This window comes from Miniopterus natalensis, chromosome 2, assembly GCF_054644295.1.
Source record: "Miniopterus natalensis isolate mMinNat1 chromosome 2, mMinNat1.hap1, whole genome shotgun sequence".
Lineage (NCBI taxonomy): Eukaryota > Metazoa > Chordata > Mammalia > Chiroptera > Miniopteridae > Miniopterus > Miniopterus natalensis.
In genome coordinates, this window is record NC_142082.1 from 8,576,499 (window position 1) to 8,600,697 (window position 24,199).

A 24,199-nucleotide genomic window follows, 5' to 3' on the forward strand; every position below is an offset into this window, starting at 1 on the left:
CCTCTTTCCCTGCTGCTTTCTATTTTTCCCAGCAGTATTGTCCCTTCCAAAGAACTCTGCCTTCTCAGGATGTGCCTGAAGTAGAACAGCTTCAGTTTTGTCTTTCTTTTTTTTACCTCCAGTGATGTTTCAGGCTTAATCTGCTCTGGCTCCCACTCATTCGTCTTTCTGGCCGTCCAAGGTATCAGTAGAGCCTTCCTCCAACGCCAGACTTCAAATAAGACAACCATGTCTAAATACTATGACAGTTTTTCTTTTGAAGAAAGGAAAAGAGATTAGCATAAGTTTTCTCTATAGAAATAGGATTTTTAGTACAGCCTTTGTTCTCATGAAACATAAGTTGATGAACACCAGGAAAGATAGGAATCAGTAAATGTAAACCACAACAAACAGAAATCGCTGGTGTTTTGATTGATACCCTAAATCTGAAAGGCATCACAGCTTGCATATTTGAAACATGCTACTTCATTACAGCCAGAAGTTATCTTACTGGAAATGACCCTCCATTTTTAATAAACAGAGTTCTGCGTTGCAGTAATACGCGTTAAATATTTACTTAAGCATCAACTCCCTAAAAATGTAATAGTCTAGCCAAAATGAAGTAGTGCAATTTTGAAGAACAGTTAGAAAACAAAGGAGATTTAGTGGGCAAATGGTTATGTTTTTAATATTTTAAAAAGTAAGTTATTTTGTGTGGATGGAATATGTAAATCCAGGACTGAAGGCCAGAAGTTGCAAGGAGGAGTGTTTCAGTGTATAGGGAGACTTTTTCTTAAAAATGAAAACAAATTAGAGCTCCCTGAGCAGAAGCAGGCTCCTGGGGAAACCAGATGCTTCTTTGCTGTTAAGGTTTCCTGACAGAGAAGTCCAAACTCTGCCACGAGTGCTAGACTGGGTTTTCAACCTACTTTAAAAAAAAAACAACTCCTCACCCCAGGATATATGTTTATCAATTTTAGAAAGATAGGAGAGAGGGAGAGAAACATTGAGGTGAGAGCGAAACAATAGTCAGTCGCCTCCTGCACACGCCCTGACCAGGGATTTAACCGAAACCCAGGTATGTGTCCTGGGGAGAAATGAAGCCACAGCCTTTTGATGTGGGCGATGACTCTCCAACAAGCTGAGCCACCTGGCCAGGGCTCAACCTACTTTATCTTGAAAAGGGCCAGATAGCAAATCTTTTCAGCTCTGCAGGCCATACAGTCCCTGTCATAACTGCTTTACTCTAATTGTAGGGTGAAAGCAAGCATACATAATATATGAATGAGTGGGCATGGCTGTGTGCCAATAAAACTTTATTTGCAAAAACAAGTACTGGGCCAGATTTGTCAACTGTGCTACATCTTATTTTCTGAATTAGGTGGGAACAGGACCTAGACACAAACCAACTCCCCTCTGTACTTAAATTCCAGTGTTTTTAGATTCTTTGCTCATGGTATAGGAAGGCCTAGGTACCATTTGCCATAAGATCATTCCCGGATCAGCGACCCACCCTTTGTCCAGTTGTGTGTCTAGGCAATTACAATGGAAAAGGTCCTTTTTGGGATTTAAGCTTCAAGACCCCAAAGAATGGGAAAAAGGGAAACCTGGCACAAATTGTGTGTCCCCAACGTGAAATAGTTAATATGTTGGACACAGGAATGGCATGTTCAGAGACTATGCTGACAGGACAGAAAGTTGAAACTGTTGGCAGAAAGTTAAAGTCAATACAGAAGCCACACAAACACTGCCTGCAGGACCACGGTAGGGGAGCTTGAAGACCTGCCATCTGCAGGTTGCCGGAGACCCTCAGCCCAGAAGCCCAGAAGCAGGTAGAGAATTTCTTTTATTCCCATTGCTTCCAAATAAAGTGGGGCTTTGAAAAATTAAGCGTCGTTTTTATGTTGTGAAGAAGCCACTAATTTGTTTTAATTTCCTGCGTATTTAGAGAGTGTTGAAGGGACTGGTGTTCTTTTATGTGGAAATATTTAAATGGAGGGTATCTTTTTAAATTCATCTTTATTATTGAAAGTACTACAGATGTCCCCTGCTCCTGTCCCCTCCCCAGGGCTTCCGGGCACTGTTGTTTGTTCATGGGCTATGTGCATATGCATATAAGTTCGTTGGTTAATCGCTCCCCTTCCCCCTTCCCTCCGAGATCCGTCTGTCCCATGCTTCAATGTCTCTGGGTCTTTTTTGTTTGTCAGTTTATGTTCATTAGATTCCACATATAAGTGAGATCATGGGATACTTGTCTTTCTCTGACTGGCTTATTTCGCTTCGCATAATACTCTCCAGGTCCCTCCATGCTGTCTCAAGAGTAAGGGATCCTTCTTTTTTACAGCTGCATAGTATTAAATCCAAAGAATATTGACTGATTTAAAAATTTAAAAATGGGCTTGAATATTTTGAGAGCTTTACTTAGGGAGTCTGGCAGGATATTATTGCCATTATTTACAATAATTTTCTTTCTGGTCAAATCAAGAGAATTCACAACTGTTTAATTCCCCTTCACCAGCTCCCTTTCTGTAATTACTAACAACATAGGCTACAGATGAACGTTGAACACGATCATTCGTCTAGACTTCTCAGTTTGCATCTTGTGTCAGGTCCCTGGGCACAAACAGCACAGTAACCCTTGTTCTCTGTACTGGAAATTGTGTGCTTAGATTCACAATCCAGGCACTGAAAAGAAACTCTGTGTCACCTTAAACTTACGTTCATGTTAAATAAACCTACAACCAGCAGGGTCATGGCTGTGTTTCTTTCTCTTTTAGGATGATTTCATTCAGGCAAGCAGCTTATTTCATGTGCTTGTTTGCTACAGTTTCCTGTGGTGAGTGGATTATCTGTGGGACATCAAGTTAAGGGAGTGTGGGAGAGTAGTTGAGAAAGATATGACACCCTTATTGTAAGTATTACAGATGTTCCTCTTTGTCCCCCCATTGATCCCCTCCACCCAGCATCCCCCCAGGCCTTCTCCACACTATTTGTGTCCCAGGGGATTGCCCAGCCACCTCAGGGGAGGAGCCCAGGAGTGAGAAGGCCTCTGGGTATGTGTGAACAGAAACTTCTGCTTGGAAAGGACTCTCTACAACACAGCTCTTAAAACAACCAGCCCTCTATCAACATTTGTTAAAAATCAACTGTCTGAACATTCAAGAGTGCTAGGCATGTTAAAATGCGGGTCCAACCCGAGTACTGTAATAGGTACACAGGACACACTTTGACACTTTTACACAATCGGGGAACGATTTCAAAATGAACAGTACCTGGTTTAAATGTAATTTAATAACCCATCCATTTGAATAGCTCTAGTTTCAACACCAGTGGTTTTGACTTTATTTCTCTCTCTACCCATTCCGTTAAATTTTCAGAGAATTAGGATGATTCTGGACAGTTTTCCATTAATCCTGGTAAAGCTGTATTTTGTCTGTGTGGCGGTTAGGGGTGGATCTGGAGTCTGTGTTGACTTAGGATGACCGCACCATGGTGGTGTTTACTTACCTCTCAGGTGTATGCCTAAGACAAACACCTCCTGGGTAAAGGTTATAATTTCCCCAGGAAGAAGCTTCTATTTTCTAAACCACACTCACCTCCATCTGTCCCCTCACCCTTCATTGTTCTTCTGAGTCATAATCATTACCACGTACAAATCCATGGAACACTGGGCATTAGAAGAAAGAGATGCTGTGGACTGTGGCCACTACAATTTCCTCTTTTTGGCAATATATATATATATATATATATATATATATATACACACACACACACACACACACACACAGACACATATACATATATATATGTGTGTGTGTGTGTGTATATATAGTATATGTATATATTATATATATAATTATGCTAAGAAAATTAGAGGTGCAAGTAAGCAGAAAATAAATGAGAAGCTATATATTGTCTATAGACCCATAATTCAGAAATGGCCATTAAAACAAAGTCTTTTGTTTAATCTTTCAGATATTTTTCTATACATGTCTATTTACACATTTAACAAAGATGCTATTAATTATAGATATTTTTATTACCTATGTTTCCTATTTATAGCTATCTTTTCTTGTGAATAAATTTGTCATATTACTTGAAGCTTAATATTCTTCCTTATTCATGGTATTTTTTTTTTTAATATATCTTTATTGATTTCAGAGAGAGGAAGGGAGAGGGAGAGAGAGAGAGAAACACCAATGATGAAAGAGAGTCATTGATCAGCTGCCTCCTGCAGGCCCCCCACTGGGGATCGAGCCGGCAACCCCGGCATGTGCCCTGATCAGGAATCGAACTTCAATTTCCTGGATCCTAGGTCGATGCTCAACCTCTGAGCCATGCTGGCCAGGCTGTGGTGGTTGTTTTTTAATCATTGGCAACCAAAGTCAGTACCTCAACACAGGTAACTTAGATATAGGGGCCAGTGTGATATAACATAATTTTATGTTATGAGATAACTTGTGTAACAATGTTTTACATACAACCTAAAATACAGTACAAAAAAGCCTATCACCGCGTCATCATCATCATCATCTACTTATGAGGACAAACAAGAACTTGCTCACTAGACCTTTCTTTCTGGTCCTCTCCGAGATGAGTGTGTTTCTAGCTGCCCTTTTCCACCTGCCGAGTCACACGGCAGTTGACAAAGGCTCAGGTGCAGGATGGGAGCTCCCAGGCTAGCACTAGTCATTGTTTGTACCCTTTCTGTGCATTAGGATGGGGAAGATGGTGGCTTAGTAATTATGAATCATCCAAAACCACAAGTTGTGTAAAAATAAGCCACTTCGAAGCTAGCATTCTCACTGGGCCAACGACTCAGTGTTTTGTGCATATATGAAATCTAGTCCTGTACACTTGGCAAATTGTATACTCAGAAGCTCCACCTGAAGAGATCTCTGCCCTTTCTAAATAGAAACCTTACCCAAGGGTAAGTCATCTTAGCCACACCTCTGAGAGGCAGTGAAGCAACTTTGTTGGGCTGGGTTGTCATACTAGGGCTCAGGGACAGAATCCCCAGAGGGCTTGGACAGTGCAGAAGACATGCTGCACTTGAGTGCTAATGAAATACATGCGTCTAAGCTGCTCATTCCTTGAAAACAATACAAAAATGGATATGATGAAAACTGAAGCGTGACTGCTGCCCTAAGGGACAGACAAGGTTGTCGTGGGAATATCCTGTGGTTGACAGACAGTTGATCAGCTACAGGGAATGTGCTACCAGAGTTGGAAAAGCTTATTAAGCAGACTTTGAAGTGGGTCTTTCAAACCCAAATTCATGTGTTAAAGGTACCACTTTAATTCGTGAAAGGGTAGGAGGGTAAAGGTAACAATACTCTAATGATGTGTCAGATGAAGGGTACTTTAGGACTGTGAACAATTCCAAACAGCAAATAGCTCGAAATGTACTTTTGACCCGGCATACGCGTGCGTTTGCTTAAACTATCTAAAAACTGAGCTTGTAGGAACTGGGCCAGAGGAAGCAAGATGGCGGGTAGGGAGCGGCTGCCCCCGCCGCCTCCTGCAGCCGCATCAAAATTACAACCAAAATACAGAGCCTCCTGAGATCTGGCTGAACAGAAGCCCCACAACCTGGGAGCTGAAGCAGCACCGAGAGCGGGAGGAGGGGCGCAGACGCGGGCGGGTCGGGGCTGAATCCCAGAGACGCGGCCTCGGGCCCACACCCGGTGCCGCAGGGAAACCCGGGAGGGAATCTCAGCGGCGGAGGTTTCCCGGAGGGAGGGTTCCCAGCCCCACAGCAGGCCCCCAGCCCAGGGCTCCAGGGCCGGGAAGAGACGTCCCCACAACTCCGGGCTGTGAACCCAGTGGGGACTGTCCCTGAGGGTCACGGAGGCTGCGGGAGCCCCAGCAGCTCCTCTAAAGGGCCCGCGCACACACTCACTCGGACGCTCCCTCTGAGCCCAGCGCCGGGAGCAGCCTGAAAGGACCCGGGACACTCGGGGAGGAACTAACCTGCCTGAGATCCGGGCGAGAGGCGGAGGGCGGCTTCCTCCAGGCAGAAGGGCTGGCGGAGGCCACGGCTCCTGTGGCGAGTCCTCCCCGCACACAGCCCGCGGGCAGGCGCCATGTTTGAGTCGCCAGCACCTGACTCACACCTTGGCCCCGCCCCGTGATTCCCGGAGGCCCCGCCCCTCCCCACCTGCAGCTCATCCAGGCCCTTTCCAGGGGCTTTTCTGTGCAAGGGGCCCCTCGAGCCTCATGCTTAGGACTTTCCTAAAATCTCTCAAACAAGCAGCAGCGGGCCCCACACGGCTTGATAAGGGGCCCCAGGCCTGGCACTAGCGGCAGCTGCATTGGCTCATAGCTGGGCCTCTCCTGGGCACCTCCAAGCCCAGCACAAGTAGCAGCCAACTACGTTTTGCTGTGTAGCTCATGCTGGGTGGCCCTGGGCAAGGCACTGGCACAGGCTGACTTAGCACCTCCCTGGAGGCCCCAGGGACAGTGCACCTCGTGATCAGGTTCGACCACGTGCATTACAGCCCTACCACATCCACGAGTGACACACTCAAGGGGTACACTGGTGAGCACCAAAGCTCCACTGAAGTAAATCCTGCTCCATAGGGGTGTCTCCAGCACAGCAGCTCTCTGGCTGTAGTTGCAGCTGGTCCTCACAGATGATTGGCCTGGGGGTCAATTCCTCCCAGTGATGCCAACAGCAACCAAGGCTCAACTACAACAGGACAGTGCACACAGCCCACACAGGGGACCACCTAGAAGGCCCAGCTCAGGAGACTGGGGAGGCTGAGCCACTGGACCCTACAGGACATCTACTACACAAAGCCACTCTACAAATTCCAGGAGACAGAGCAGCTCTACCTAATACATAGAAACAAACACCTGGAAAAAGCCAAAATGTGGAGGCAAAGAAACATGTCACAAAGGAAAGAACAGAAGAAATCTCTAGAAGAGGAACTAAATGAAATAGATCCAAGCAAGCTAACAGATACAGAGTTCAGAATAATGGTTATAAGGATGCTCAACCATATTAGTGAGAGTATGACAAAAATAACTGAGAAAATTGATGACATAATAAAGTACCAATTTGAAATGAAGGCCACACGAACTGAAATGAAGAATTTACAGGGAATCAACAGTAGAGGAGAGGACGCTGAGAATCAAATCATCGATTTGGAACATGAGGAAATAAAAAACACCCAACCAGAAGAGCAAAAAGAAAAAAGAATCCAGAAATATGAAGATAGTATAAGGAGCCTCTGGGACAGCTTCAAGAGGCCCAACATTCGTATTATTGGGGTGCCAGAAAGAGAAAAAGAGACCAAGAAATTGAAAACCTATTTGAAAAAATAATTACAGAAAACTTCCCCCACCTGGGGAAAGAAATAGGCTTACAAGTCCAGGAGGCACAGAGGGTCCCAAACAAGAGGAACCCAAAGAGGCCCACAGCAAGACACATCATAATTGAAATGCCAAAGGTTAAAGACAAAGAGAGAATCTTAAAAGCAGCAAGAGAAAAGCAATTAGTTACCTACAAGGGAGCACCCATACGACTGTCAGCTGATTTCTCAACAGAAACTTTGCAGGCCAGAAGGGAGTGGCAAGAAATATTCAAAGTGATGAAAAACATGGAACTATAACCAAGATTGCTCTACCCAGCAAAGCTATCACTTAGACTTGAAGGTCAAATAAAGAGCTTCACAGATAAGAAAAAGCTAAAGGAGTTCATCACCACCAGACCAGCACTACAGGAAAAGTTGAAGGGTCTTCTTTAACAAGAAGCTAATGAACAAAAGAATCTGACGAACTAAATAGATCCAGAGATACTGATGCAGGCAACAGACGATCATATTTCAGAGGAAAGAGGGAAGGGGAGTGGAGGGTGGGAAGAGATTAACCAAAGGAGTTATATGCATATATGCATAACCCATGGACACAGTCAAGGATGGGGTGAAGGCCTGGGGAGGGGATGGGAGCGAGGTGGAGGGGGTCAATTGGGGGGAGGGAAATGGGACACCTGTAATACTCTCAACAATAAAGATAAATTTTAAAAATAAATAATAAAACAAAAACAAAAAACAAAAAAAAACCTTAGGAATGCTGCCTTCCTGCACTCAGTCCTAGGTAATAAATACCCAATAACTGTTAATTTGCTTGAATTAAACTGAGATGAGGAACAACATTTAACACTGGACAATAAAAGGAAACAGGGTAGAAGAGCGGGGTTTATGTCTCAGGACTCTCATTAGCCTCTGGGTTTCGGATAAGTCTGTATGTACTGTCCTGAAACTCAGTTACTTAACTGCTTTCTTAAAAAAAAGTCAGATGCATATGATAAAGCCTGTCTCCTGCTTCCCTTACAGAGCTATTGTGAGAATCTAGGGGGCAATGTTTTTTATGAAAGTGTTTTGAAAACGACCATACATCGTTATTTTTAAGGCATGATATTTTCATAGCATGTTAGGCAAAAGGCAGAAGCCGTGCTAGGATTGTGTTTTCTTGGGGATAATTTATGTGCAACTTATTGTATGATTTAATAAAAATCGACCCAAGTTTTTTTTTTACACAGAAGTACCTTAAAATGACTTTGACATCATACATTGTTCAAATAGTGGCCTTAATGTGTGTTTTTTTGCCTCTATAATTGAAGTCATGTTGCAAAGATCTTTGTGTATTTCATGGAGGAATTAAGAAGGATCAGAACACAGACATGTTTCTGTTAGAAGTATTATTTGCATTCGTTCCAAATTAATGGTTTTTTCAATGATTATATCACAGAATGCCTAACTCAAACGTATAAGAATATCTTCTTCAGAGGTGGGGACGTAACCGCCCTGTACGCCCCGAGCGCCCAGCACTGCCAGGCGATGTGCACATTTCACCCCCGGTGTTTGCTATTTAGCTTTCTTCCTGCAAGTTCAACTAAGAACACGGACAAAAGGTAAAAGGTGATATTTCATTACTCAGGAAGCCAGACATTTTTCAAAACGGAATCAGTTGTGTGCCAAGTAATGTAGCCTATCACAGGGTTATGGTTCCCAAATGGGGTTCCAGGAATCACCCTGAGTGGTTCTTACATGAGCAATTTCTTAGGCCGAAGCCCGGACCCACTGAACTAGTCTCTGGGGCCTGGAAATCTGCATTGCAAATAATTGCTGCTTTCACTTAAGGTAGTAGAAGCTGGTCATCGTCTATCAAAGCCTTAAAAGGAAAATGCTGGTGAATTGTTGGGTTGGGCGACCATTTCAAGAAAGGATTTAGTAATAGGTGAATGTTTCACCTGCACGAGGTCTCAGGATTGCACGTGTGGACAGCACAGTCCTAAAAAAATAGACTAGAAAGTAAGCATTTTGTTGAGAATATCAGTCCAGACCTTATGGCCTTGGGAGAGGGCAGGTCTAAAAGGTGCTTATAGAGAGAATTTGGTCAGCTGGGGTATGTATGGGAGGATGGAAATATATATCATGAGCCGGTAATTTGGAAAAGCAAGAGCACTGAAAAAATAGTTGGTAATTAAAAATCATTAGGTCTTAAAGTTGCCTAAATGCAGCCATACTTTCATTATAATTTTCTTTAGTTTGGATCAATATCCGGAATGAATGTTTCTTCATCATTCGCATTCCACATTTACAATTCTTTTTTATTGTCATTCTATTTGAATTTAACACATTGTTTGCGGGTAGTTTTTATTGCTCGCTCTACTACCAGTCAACGTAAAACGTATAAATATTGATTGACTTCCTGTACTTAAAAACATGAATGTAAAGGAAAGCAATGCTGAAGTTCGGTATTATGACGAAGATATTACAGCATTGTCTCTGCAAATGCTCCCTCCAGCAAGGGTGAGGGAAGCTGTCCTACTTCCCTTATTCCTGGCTCTATTTATTAGTGTATAAAAAGGCTAGACATTTCCTCAATGTGTGTGTATTACTCTACTTGCTAAGTGAAGCTACTTTTAAAACAGGTTTGGTTGCTTCTTGAAAGACAGCGTTACAGGAACCCTGCCAAGAGTGCCATGGACAAGCGCAATCTCTGGACATTCCTTAAAGCAGTGTGGCCTTCGAATAAGTGGTAAGGTGTGGCTTTCTCAGCTCAGTCTGAATGAGTAATGAGTCTACCTTGGAAGGGAAGGGAGCACCCAGAAAGATGACAGAGAGGAGCCGTGCTCTGGGCGCATCCTCTTGTCTTTATCTGTCACTGCAAGCTTAGGAGCCTCTATTATCTATGAGGTTAGCCCTTCAGTGTAAGTGTTCAGAAAGGAAACACACGTCCAAACAGTGGTTTGCCCTTGATTCCAGGTAAGAATCTTCAAGAGAACATAGAGTGTGTCTCTACCTAGACCAATGGTTCTTCCTGCTTCTCAAACAGGGGTGATTTTTGTCATTTTTTTCAGGCACATTTGACAATGTTTGGAGATGTTTTTAGTTCTTCCAACTTGGAGATGGTACTATTGACATCTAGTGAGTAGAGACCAGAGATACCACTAAATGTTCCACAAGGAACAAGGAAGGCCGGGCAGCAAGATTCTCTACCCCAAATGTCAATAGTGCCCAGGTTAAGAAACCCTGGTAAACGCCCCCACAGAAGGCTTGGGATTCTATAAATCTTGCTAAAAATAACACTACTCAGAAGAAATGTGGAAACTAGGAGGCCAGGAAACTTTAATTCTGATTCTTATTGCTACTAATGTCTTGGGAAATCCTCATAAATTTAAGGCAAATGAACTATAACTCTAATATAACTGATCTGAAAGTGATAAGTACTGAAAAGATTCTCTTAACTGATAAATTGGCAGAACCTTAAAATAATTATGTTGTGTCCATAAGACATTGCTAGTTTATGTTTCCTATCAACAGCTAACCTTGTAGTTTCAAATTTCAGGTGTTTGCGAATTTTCCCTTCTTTCTTCCCCAGTTACCACCACTCCCTCAACACACAGACACACATTTTGTGCTTGCAGTTTGTAAAGTAAGCAGTCCTTAGTTATAAACGTGGTGGTCTGACTCAGCCAATAGGAAGAGTACATTTCTTATTTTATAAGATCAAATTTGTATCTTAATATAATTTAGCATAAATTATGCAGCAAAGCATTATTTTTATTTATGGTATTATAGTGAAATTTAAAGAAAAATAATATTTTGCCTTTTCAATTCTCTTTATTGTTTCCCCTCCCATAATTAGTCTACTCACAGAGCTTGACTTAATGTTCCCTTGTAACTCTCCCCAAATAACTTAAAAAATTTAAAGTGAAAAATGATCCCAGGCAAATAAAGTTTTTAAACAGGACCAATTTTAGTTTAAAGCATTTAGAGGTAGGTTTATAGCTTTCAACAAACCATAAAGAGAAGTTTTGATCTGTAAGTATCCCATCCTGTTTTGTTTTCTCATATGCAGCAGAATTGGAAAGAGATTTCATTTCTTTAATCTTCAAATTCCTGTGTGCGTGAAGCCCTGTGAATAATCCACTCTCCTGCCCACCTCAATATATTGTTATTCTAATACTTTGTATATTTTCTGCCATCCCACCATTAAGTCTAGTTTTCTGACTTTTTCAACCACACCCCTTAGGAGTGGAAAATTACATACAATAGAGTATGGGTTATACTGCTGGTTTCCCTAATCAAGAATCTCACTAACAAATCAGAGTCTTTAAAAAGAGTCTAACTCATAAATTTGGTTCACTGTAAAAAGAATTACCTATCTTTTTAAAATATAAGATGAATTTTAATTGGAAGGGTGGCTAAGTGGAATGGAAGAAAACTTAAAAGCAGAACAGAAATGGTTTCATCATGTACATACCAGCACTCTCCACATTATATGATAATGGTGTGACATATAGATGTCGGTCACAGGTCTTACAGGTGCAATTCCAACCAGAGAGGAGTAGTTGAAAACCAAGAGATAGACAAAGAGGTAAGAAGCTCCTTCACTCAATGCAGGAGGTCTAGGCTGTCGGTTTATTTACTAAGGCACCAGCCTCCTAGCACACAGCATTAGGGCCCTCGTCATTACTGCCTTGTCGACCTTCGACTGCTCATTGATAATTTGAGCATGAAGTGTTACCTGCATTGCTGCACACACCTTGCAGCTTTAAAGGCAAAGTGACCCCTTTCCCATGCCAGTGCTCTAAAACATATTGGAATGTGTTTATTTCCAACAGTTTGATAAGTTCGTGATGTGATAAAAATTCTAAATCCCCTAATGAATACGGCAGTTGCCAAAACCAGAATATTATCCTTCTAAATACACTGTCACAATTGATGGTGTGTTTCTAGAAGGGAAACTGAATTTGCTCTTGCGTTTTATTTGGACAGCTTGCCACAGAGACATTTATGAAGGACTTGATCTGAGAGGAGTGAACGTTAATGTATCCAAGGTTGAAAGTGTTGAAGAATGCCAAAGGAGGTGCACCAATAACATTCACTGCAAATTTTTCACCTACGCCACGCAAGCGTTTCACAGTGCAGAGCACCGGTGAGTGACAGTCACAGTGTTTGTTCTTTACCACAGTGATTCTATGATTTAGTTGCATTCTTCTTAACCTCTTTTATTTTCCAACTGGAAAATAAACAGGGCTTTTAGACCTAAGCATTCTCCTTGTATACTTAATTTTGGTGTCATTTTTTCCTGAAGAGAGTAATTTCCATTTGGTTCGCAGACAGCTGTGCTTGTGGAATGAGGGTTTAGTAGAAAAATGTCTTCTAGGGTAAGGTCTCGCCCCCCATTCTCGCCTTAACCCTCCCTCTGCAGAAGAGGGGGGTGCCTGTTTCATTATCAGTCATTGTTTAGATTGTTTATTTTTCATGGACCATGGGTCATTTCAGCACAAAGTGGCTGGCTGCATGCACCTTGCAGGTTAGGAAGCAAAGTTAACCTCCTCTCTTCGCCTGCAGGAACAACTGCCTATTGAAGTACAGTCCGACGGGCACGCCGACCAGTATAAAGGTGCTGAAAAACATGGCATCTGGATTCTCCCTGAAGGCCTGTGCCCTCTCAGAAATTGGTAATTCCATGGCTACTATTTCACTATGTAATTGCAGTAGGCAGAGTAAGAGCTCCCCAAATATATTCATATCCTAATCCCTGCAGCCTGTGATTATGGCACCTGATACGGCAAAAGGGGCTTTGTAGATGTGACTAAGTTCACGAGTTTGACATGGGAGATTATTCTGGATGGTGCGGATGGGCCCAATGAAGTCACAGGGTTCTTACAAGAGAAAGAGGGAGGCAGAAGGAGCAGTCAGAAAGAGAGAGAGAGATTTGAAGATGTGGCACTGTGGGCTTCGAAGACGGAGGGAGGGCCCATGAGCCAAGGAATACAGGTGGCTCTAGAAGGAAAAGGCAAGGAGATGGGCTCTTCTATGGAATTTCCCAAAGGAACAAAGTCCTAACAACATCCTGGTTTTAGCTCAGTAAGACCCACTTCACACGTCTCCCCTCCGGAGAGATAATAGATGTGTGTTGTTTAAACCACTAAGGTGATGGTTACAGCAGCAGTGGAAGACTGGAGCAAGCGACACTACAGGGAGCGCTAGAGGGTCATTCACCGGTGGCTTCTATTATATAGTTAAATGGCTCTAGCGTAATGAATCAATGAAGCCCTGTAGTTTCAGACATAGAGGTGATTATTCACAAAGTTGTGGTGACATTGTTCCACCTTCTTTAGCGTATCAGAGTGTTAATGGTAAGCTGTTATCGAACCCAAATCACTGAGAGCCAGTTCTACAAGGTATCAGGTGCCAACTCTGTGCCAAGCCCTGCAGTGGGTGCTGGGCCAGGAGCCCTCCATGGAGATTGGGCAGTTAGCAACCATGCGTCTCTTACTTGTTTCTTCTCTCCCCCAGCACCCCCTCCCTGATGTGTGCCAGATTTACTGGTGCAAATTGTACTGATTACGAAATTTTAATATTTATGCTTTTTTTTCTGTTCCTTCAATTGTAGTATTTTAATATGGTATATATTTCTTCATAGCTTTTAAAATTTGATATATAACTTACACCATATAAAATTAACCCTTTTAAGATATACAATTCAGCGGTTTTTGGTATATTCACAAAATTGTGTGATGGTGACCACTGTGCAGATCCAGAGCATTCTCACCATCCCAGAGAGACACTGTGTCCAGGAGCAATCATTTTCCACTAAGAGTGTGACTGAAAAGCTGTATTCAGCTCTGCACTCCACATTTTGCGTGGAGCACTTCAAAAGAGGGTAACCAGGATGGTAAAATATCTAGAAGGAATGGAAAATCTAAAACAATTAAAGGAGTAAGCTGAAGATATCGAACCTGAAAAAGGATCAGGATGACTGTCTTAATTTTTTGTTCGACCTGCCATTGGCAAAGGGATTAGGCTAATTTGTGTGGTTCCCTACAGATCTAGGTAGATACTACCGTGGAGAAAATAAGAAAAGTTTCTAACACCAAGAGTGGTCCAGAAAGAAATGGGCCTTGTCATTAGGTTGTGAGCTCCTTGTCCATGTAAATGTCTAGGTAAGACCTGAAGGACTTGTCAGGGGTATCTTTGAAAGGATATGGTTTTAAGTTGACATAGATGACCCAAAGTTCTCTTCCAGCTTCAAGAGTCTATATTGTTTTAAAAATAGTTGAGGTCTAATTTACCAGCTGCCCCTATGAAGATATTATGTTATGGGAGGTGCTGTCTTCTGATCTAACTATGTTCATTTAAATTAAGTTTTTATTTGTCTTTCCCATAATTGCTATCTTCGTTATTTAAACTTCTATAATTTTAATAGAATTTTATGTTATTAAATTGAGCAAACTGAGTACAATAATATAAACACAATGTAATTAAAAATATGATTAAATAAGAATAATGACAGTGGATTTTCTTCTGTTCTAATTTCATTGGGCATATGGCATTTTCGTTAGCTAACTAATATTTTTCTTAATCTCTTTTTATTAAATTCTTTTTCATAATATTCAGGAAAATATAATGCAAAACCTCATGTTCCTAAGGCCTGGGATTCAGGGTCAAGGTGATATAAAGAAAATTAATCCATGCTGAGTAACCTGCATATTTTGCATTGGCTAGAATGGAGCTAGGAGCATAGGTTGAGCTATTTTATTTCTCTGACATAAGAATCTGTCTTTTATGAGAGTTGGACCAATTTTCCCTTCTTCCAAATGGCAAATAAGATTGGAGCTATATTGATATTTTTTCACTTAGGTTGTTTAGTGCTATGACCAGTCCTAATTTCCTTAGTCGTGATGACCAAGTATGTGTACATTTAGCATTGCATCGTTTACTGAGCAGCATCTTCCCTCTGTGAGTTCACAGGTTGCCACATGAACATGTTCCAACACACGGCATTTTCGGATGTGGATGTTGCCAGAGTCATCACTCCAGATGCTTTTGTATGTCGAACCATTTGCACCTATCACCCCAACTGTCTCTTCTTTACTTTCCATACAAACGCCTGGGATATAGAATCAGAGAGGTGAGCTGCAATGTGTAGCGTCTGCTGCTGTCCTATCATCACTTTAATTTTATAGTTTGAGTTTTTAAAAAGCTTGGTTCCTTTCCCTCAAAATGCTGAATACCCACCATTTAAGCAGGTACTTTTCTGCCAGCTGCAGATTTGTTAAGAGATTAGCAGATTTCTGTACCCACCTTCTTTTACTTAGACATACCATTGAGTCCAGGGAACAGCAGCCATGGAAAAAGAAGGACAGGGTCCCTTTCTTACTCACCTTCATGTTTTGTATCAGGTTGAAGTAAAAACCACTCACCGGCAGCATATCCTCTAAGCTCCTCTGTTCTAATTCCTCTGTTTCAGAAACTGGGGCCCTGTTTACCCTGACCAAGGCCCTGGTTTGAGCTGTTTACCCTCTGAAAACCCACCCTTTTCTTTATAATACAACCTGGAGCTAAGAGAAGACTATCTATTCCTGGCCAGCGTGACTCAGTTGGCTGGACATCTTCTGTGCACCTAGAGGTTGCTGGTTCACTTCCCAGTCGGGGCACACGTCTGGGTTGTGGCCTTGACCTGGGTCGGGGGCGTGCAGGAGGCAGCAGATCCATATATATCTCGTCTTCTCCCTTCCTCTTGCTCTAAAAATCAATAAAAACATTTTTTAAAAACAGGAGAGAATTCGTTCTGTGTTTTCTCTCTCTTTTTTTCAATCAGAAGGTGGAACTTACCATTCTCCCCTTTTCAGTTATCTGTGTCAATCAGTTTTTTTTTTAAAGGGAGATGTGGCTTTATTTACATTTAATCGCTGTAATTTATTGGAGTCCTGTGGCCTGAATTAGTTTGAAGAAGACTTCTCAGAAGAATAAAATGTGCAGGGGTACTTTTTTAAAAATAAATAAATAAATAAATAAATAAATAAATAAATAAATAAATAAATAAATGTGTATATATATATAAAATGGGTGCTATTTATTTGCTTTTAATGCTATTTTTTTCTCTGCTTTTTAAAAATAGAAATGTTTGTTTACTGAAGACTTCCAAAAGCGGGACACCAAGTTCTACCACCCCCCAGGAAAACACCTTGTCTGGATATAGCCTTTTAACCTGCAAACGAACTTTGCCTGGTAATGTGATCCAATCCCAATACATCAAATGTGACCAATGTGATAATCTTTTGACAAGTAATAGTGGTGAAACAATCCTCAACGTACCAGAAACTTATATAAATGTGGTTTATCGCCGTTTTCATTTTGTATCTTCCTATGTTTGTAATTGCCACAGAGCCCTGCCATTCAAAAACTTACGCGGGAGTTGACTTTGGAGGGGAAGAACTGAAGGTGACCTTGGCTAAAGGAGTGAGCGGTTGCCAGGAGACCTGCACGAAGATCATCCGCTGTCAGTTTTTCACATATTCCTTACTCCCGGAGGACTGTCAAGGAGACCAGTTAGTGAGAGTTTAGTTTTCAAAGACAGTTGGCGACACAGTTTCATGGAACTGCCCCGTCGGTGGAGGTTTAATCTTTGTCCTGATCGCTTTCTGTAGGTGTAAGTGTTCCTTACGGCTATCCTTGGATGGTTCCCCCACGAGCATTACATACAGGACGCGAGCGAGCTCTGGCTATTCTTTGAGGTTGTGCAGAAGGGGGGATATCTCTGGTGAGTAAACCTCACTTTTCCGTAGAACTAACTGTGAAGGGCTGTCCGCATTGTCTTCATAGCTTGCAAAGTCTTGATGGGATGGAATTCTGTATCTTGTCTTTCTTGGCTGAGGAGGACTCTGATTCACCCCTAATTCCAGCCCTTAACTTCAGCGCTCCCTTTTTAGTGTGCGGGAAGAAATCAAATGCACGCATTGTTGGAGGAACCAATTCTTCTTGGGGAGAGTGGCCCTGGCAGGTCACCCTTCAAGTGAAGTTGACAGGACAGAGCCACGTGTGTGGAGGCTCTATCATTGGCAACCGCTGGATCCTCACTGCTGCCCATTGCTTTGATGGGTAAGTTTTGGCTGCGTCTTATCCAGGGTCCTGTCTTGTTTTTTCATTTTGAAGAGTCTATAATTGATTTCTCAATCACCGTGTCAGTTTCTTAATGGAAGGTATTCTTATTTAATAAAAAAATATTTGAGCCCTGGCCAGGTTGCTCATTGGTTAGAGCATCATTCCCTGCAAAAAAAGTTGCAGGTTTGATTCCTGGTCAAAGCACATACCTAGGTTGTGGTTGTGATCCCCAGTTGGGGCACTTATAGGAAGCAACTGATTGATGTTTCTCTCCTCTCTCTTTAAAAATCAATAAAAACATATCCTCAGGAGAGGATTTTATATATATATATACACATATACATATATATGTATATATATAAAAGCAGAGATGGTATTCAAAATGTTGAACAACTGGTAGGACCTGAGCACTGACCAGTCTAACCAAAGTGAGGTGTGTTTGCAGAAATATACTTTAAGGAGTAACTTAAAAAATGTCCCCCTGCTTCTTTAAAGACTGATTTTTCAGGCCCATAGATTCACAAATGTACTTAGTAATATTAACAGTAAATAGGAAAACAAAAATGCAATAGTTTATTACCCTGTATATTTCAAGGACTATAATCTGATATAATATTTTCACTTTATTAGGCAAATGGTGTACTTGACAGGATTTTAAAGTTTTAAAACACTTAGACTTTGTAGTTAGAATGAAGCTTGAGTCCCAGCTCTGCCACTTATAGGAGGTATGACTGATCTTGGGCAATTTGTAACTCTCTCTTATTTTTATTTTCTACCTGTAAAATATAAATGACAACAGTATCTAATTCATAAGGTTCCTGGAAGGATTAAGGGACACTCTTAAAATACTTAGTACTTTACCTGGAACATAAAGTTCCTCAAAAATATAAGCTATAATTAAATAAATGTAAAAATGGACCAAGCATATGAATGAGAAAAAGAGATACTAATAGCCCTAAAATAAAAGAAACTTGATCTGTTTCAAAAAGTATTTTTGTTTTCATAGAATCCCCTCCCCCACCCCATCTAAAAGTTACCGTGGACCAGGGTTCAGGATACTGCTGCTGAAATATAAGAGTCAGAGGCAGAGCTGGAGAGAGACAGGCTCCTCCAGAGTGGCCACATGGCGTCACGAGTCCCCAGGCACCGCTCTGCTGCCTGTGGCGTTGCTAAGGGAGAGACCGTTGGCCTGGAAGGGAAATAGTTCCCTTTTTCACTAAATAAACCCAATTTGGGACCAAGAACTTTCATCTTCTTTTCCCAGCTTTATTGAGATATAACTGACGTGTAACATTGTATAAATTTAAGGTGTACAAATCATGATTGGATATATGCATCGGCTGTAAAATGATGACCGCAGAAAGGTTAGTTAATACATCCATCCTCTCACATAGTTATAATTTTATGCGTGTGGGGTGAGAACTTTTAAGATTTACTCTCTTAGCAACTTTCAAGTGTATAATACCATATTGTTAACCAATACGTCCCCAGAATTTATGCATCCTAGACTGAAAGTTTGTACCCTTTGGCCTACCCCCCTCCCCCCCCCGCACCCCTCAGGCAACCACCAACCAATCTGCTGTTTCTCTGAGTTTGGGTTTTTTAAATTCCACATATAAGTGAGATCATACAGTATTTGTTTTCTCTATCTGATTTATTTCACTTAGTGTGATGCCCTCAAGCTTCATCCATGTTGTTGCAAATGACAGGATTTCCTTCTTTTTATGGCTGAATAATAGTTTGTTATATAGGCCACATTTTCTTTATACGCACATCTGTTGATGGACACTGCGGTTGTTTCCATGTCTTGGAGGCTATAAATAATGCTGAAACAAACACAGGGGTGCAGATATCTCTTTGAGATGGTGATTTTGTTTCCTTCGAACAGATACCCAGAAACAGGATTGCTGGGTCATATGGTTCTATTTTTAATTTTTTTGAGGAAACTCTGTACTGTTTTTCATAGTAGCTGCACTAGTTTACATGAAGAATTTTCATTCTTGACGGCTCAGTGTTGTGTTTCTCAGAGCTAGAGTTTCACGCATGTCTTGCCCTACTCACTTGATAATAAAAATTTCCACGTCTTTACACGAAATAACACTGCTTTAAATAACAATTTTAGGTTTACTTTGTATATGTTTATATTTAAAGAGTTAATTTATTTTTTTATACTTCCCAAAATATAGATAGGTTTTATTTTTTTAATCCAATTTATTGCGGTGACATTAGTTAATGAAATGATATAGGTTTCAGGTGTACAATCCTACAATACCTCATCTGTATATTGTATTGTGTGTTACCACCCTAAGTCAGGTCTCCTTCCACCACCATTTATTCCCCCATACCCTCTTCTACCTCCCCCCAGCCCCCCTTCCCTCTGGCAATCACCACACTGTTGTCTGTGTCCAAGAGTCTTTCTTTCTTTCCTTTGCTTAATCCCCTCACCCTTCTCATCCAGCCCCCAGCCCCCTCTCCTCTGACAGCTGTCAGCCTGTTCTCTGTATCCATGAGTCTGTCTCCACTTTGTTTGTTAGTCCATTCTGTTCATTAGATTCCACATATGCGTGAAATCATGTGGTGCTTGTCTTTCTCTGACTGGCTAATTTCACTTAGCACAATACTCACCAGATCTATAGATAGATAAAATTTAAATGGCCCTGAAGTTCCCTCTCATTTGCCCTTTTAGAGGGGCTGGTGTAAAATCAGTCTGACTTCACAACAGCTCTGAATTTCAGGAGAGCAGCTGCTTTCAGGATTGCCGAGCCGAGAATGATTTTCCCATGATTCTCCCAGTTTCTCCCAAAGTGGGACAGCAACACCGTTGTACTTTTACTTACAGGAAACATGAAATCATTACACAAATGTGTACTTTCAGTGTTATTAACTAAATATTCAGAGATTCAGGACTGCTGCTGTAGGTGAAGATAAATTGCCAGGAGGAGAGATTAAGTAAAATATGTCACATATAGTATTCCCTTCCCAGGTTTTTGTTTTGTTTTGTTTTTGTTAAAGGTCAAGAGAAAGGAAAAAGGACCAGTATCCAACCCCAGCTTTTCTGGTTTCAAATAGATCTTTATTTTCTCCCCCAGGCTCTCCTTTTCAGATATGTGGCGCGTATATGGTGGCATTTTAAATTTGTCAGAGATAACAAAAGAAACACCTTTCTCACGAGTAAAAGAGATTATTATCCACCAAAATTATAATATCTCAGAAAACAGTAATGATATTGCCTTGATAAAGCTTGAGGCTCCTTTGAATTATACGGGTACGTAGCACGTCTAAGGAGAAGCTGTCCAGCTGAGTGACACAGGTCTGAGTTTTCGAGTCAGTTTGAATGAGAGGGCGGAATCTACGGAGGCTGTCTTCATTTTCGGGTTGGTGGAGCTGGGGGAAAGGTGAGGGTTGCCAGGGAAGATAAGACCTGGGGCTTGACATGAGGATCTCCTCTACATGGGAGCAAGACCTGCTCATTAGTTCCTTCAGGTAGGAATACAACCATGTATGCATTATTGAAATAATGGGCATAGAAGTGTCTTTGTCATCTGGGGAGCATGGTTTCCTTTGACAAGTGGAGCAGAATCATCATTGTTTTGGGCTGAGGCATATTAAGACCACAGGAGGGCAAGTGGGACCAGATATTAACCTCCAGGCATAATTTGAGCAGAAGAGAGACTGAAGCAGAAGGAAGACTTACTGCCTTTCAGGTACAACGCCCCACCCACAGTTGCTGGATGCCCACTGCGTCCTTTAACAGTTCTGTGACTCTGGGCAAGTTGCTTTTATTTCTTAGCAACTCAAATTTTCTCATCTATAAAATGGGCATGATAATTACCCCATTGGGCCGTTATAATAATTAAGTCAGTTCATAAGTTAAAGCACTTAAAATGGTGCTGAAACAGTGTTAGACACTCTATTACCATTAAAATATTATACACAGATTAAGAGACAGAACTTCTAAATGCTTTTGACTGTAAATTTGGGGTCTGAGTTTTTAAATTTAATCCAGAAAATTTAACATCGAAAATGTCATGTGAAAATGACTCTGATGGTGAGAAATGTTCTTGAATCACTGACCTTAGAAACTGAGCAGGAAGCAAAGGGGCTAATCTTCTTGGTGCTACTTTGCAGTAAGAGAGCATGGAAATAGGAAAGTGTGTATTTTAAAGTCAGTATCTGTAACTTTAACCAAACTCTAACTTAAAAATTACCTTTCAGAATTCCAAAAACCAATATGCCTTCCTTCCAAAGATGATACAAATATAATTTACACCAACTGCTGGATAACTGGATGGGGCTTCACAAAGGAAAGAGGTACAGTATAAAGTGGTAAATGTTGATTCTAAAACAAGTCTTATATGTTAAAGCACATGGTGTGGGTCAGTTCTGTCGGCCTCTAAATTTATATATAAACTCACAAGCTTTCTAATCTATTGATTCTCAAATATTTGTTCAGTGGTCCTTGAGAAGATGTATTTTTGCCTTGACATGGGAGAATTAATAAGGTAAACTTTTGAGCATCTTATTCTATATAATAAAAATCATTTGTTTGACTTCACATCACATATTGGTCCCACAGAGGCTAACAAACCCTCTCAAGCCTGCCCTGTCTTCAGTATTAATAATGTTCTCATCTCCCAAGGACACTGTTTTCCCTTGATATTAATGACCAGGAATACAGGCAGGCATACCATCTCTCTGAATGGCAGGCTTTTAATCTATTTTTTTATGCATCTCTCCTGCAATCTGATGAAGCCTGTGAACCACTTCTTGAACGATGTTTTTAAATGCTTAAATAAAAACACATAGAATTACAAAAGCAACCAATGCAATTGCAAGGCAGTTATCAAAAATACTTTTTAAAAGATATGACATGGTAACACATGTGCTTCTTTATTAATATATAAATAGCAAGTTGTTCTGATAACCACCATAACCTTGAAATTGTGATGAGCACAAATGCTCATTTCAGTTATCTGCCACCACTGTAACGCGATAGGAACACACCTGTGATTTATAGTGATGGAAAAGTCCTAGGCACGGCTCATACTCCCGAGATTGTCACCTACATTCATAACTGAAGGGAGTATCAGACTTGAGTTGGAGGTTGGTGAAAATAAGGGTGTATTATTTTCCTACCCAAGATTTAAAAGTAACTTTAACTGGTGGAAATTATTTGTAAATAAACTGTTCTCCATGGAAAATGCTCACTTGCATTTACTTGAAGAACAAAATACTCCTCTATTGCCAGGGATTTGTGTTTGTTTATTTTAAAAAATCATATAATTAAAAATTACCATTTTTAATATATAAAACAAAAACTATAAGGTAAGACCTTTCAGTCTTTTGAATTGTAGGCAACAAAGGGGAATTTCTAAGAAACATCTATTGAGATGAGAGAAGGGCAGAGAACATGGGAGCAAAGTCTTAGGTCAGACTGGGGTCTGGGTTTGTCCTAATACAGCATCCAAGGCCAATACAGGGAACAACCCTGCCACCCTTCTCTTTCTGTGTGTGATTGTGTGTGTGTAACTCTCCGTTCTCACTTTTACTCTTTATACCTGAAGGAACGGCCTTAATGCAAATTTCATCATTCTGATTGATTTGCCTTAAGGCTTCAGTCTTATTTTCATATTTATTGTAGTTGCTCCTTGTGAAGTTATATATTGGTTACTTCATAGGCGAAGTCCAAAATATCCTACAAAAGACAAATATTCCCTTGGTAACAAATGAAGAATGCCAGAAAAGATATAGAGATTATAAAATAACCAAACAGATGATCTGTGCTGGCTACAAAGAAGGGGGAAAAGATGCTTGTAAGGTAAGACTTTCGGCTGTAAAAAAACATGCAATAGGCTACTTGAGAATATTTATTTCAAAATATATTTTCTAATAACATATTTCATTATAATGTTTTAAAAAATATATTTTCATTGATTTCAGAGAGAGGAAGGGAGGGAGAGAGAGAGTTAGAAACATCAATGATGAGAGTCATTGATCGGCTGCTCCCTGCACGCCCCTTATTGGGGATCAAGCCTGAAACTGGGGCTTATGCCCTGACTGGGCACCGAACTGTGACCTCCTGGTTCACAGGTTATGCTCAACCACTGAGCCACACTGGCTGGGCCATGATGGTTTTTAAAAAAATCTGAGCCAAATGATATGATAATTTCATACATAACCTCTTAAAAATTTGAATATATATATATATAATTTATATAACATATGTCACAATCTGTGCAGGGACATGCTATATCTAAGGGAGGACAATTGCACATATAATAATTATACTAAAATGTAAGAACATTAGGCTTCTCTGACAGTGGAACGATGATGTCAACATGTATTTGTTGGGCACTCCCTTATTGAATTAAATAATTTTCGCCGCATTCTGCAGCTGATGAGGCATGTGATTTTGGATGTGTGTGGCGTGACTACAGAAATTTAAAGGCACATCTGTCATAACCCCCTCTCCTTTCCTTTTCCTACCCACTGTGGCGCAGGGAGATTCAGGCGGTCCTTTAGTTTGCAAACACGACGGAACGTGGCTTTTGGTGGGGATCACCAGCTGGGGCGAAGGCTGTGGCCGCAGGGAACACCCGGGCGTCTACACCAAAGTTGCTGAGTACGTGGACTGGATTTTGGACAAAGCGGGGAGGGCGGCGGGCAGCCCGCGGTGAGGCCGCGGTGAGCGAGCCCGCGGCGGTGGGAGGCCCAGGTCCCAGCGCAGCGCCTGCACCGTGGCTGTGGCTGAGCCCTGCGCCTCGGGCTCTTACCTGCAGAGGCGCGAGAGTGGCATCTGCCGAGTCCCCATC

At 41.3% G+C, this 24,199-nt stretch overlaps 1 protein-coding gene across 1 annotated transcript; it reads left to right on the forward strand.

Moving 5' to 3' along the window:
* Positions 1-2,757: 2,757 nt before the first annotated feature.
* KLKB1 (kallikrein B1) lies at positions 2,758-24,064 on the forward strand. The gene is made up of 14 exons (XM_016208981.2): positions 2,758-2,815; positions 8,734-8,896; positions 9,920-10,026; positions 12,270-12,429; positions 12,849-12,958; positions 15,255-15,414; positions 16,405-16,514; positions 16,672-16,834; positions 16,934-17,046; positions 17,216-17,384; positions 20,477-20,652; positions 21,603-21,698; positions 23,066-23,205; positions 23,888-24,064. The coding sequence occupies exons 1-14, from the start codon at positions 2,758-2,760 to the stop codon at positions 24,062-24,064; spliced, it is 1,902 nt and encodes a 633-aa protein (XP_016064467.1).
* The last annotated feature ends 135 nt before the right edge of the window (positions 24,065-24,199 follow it).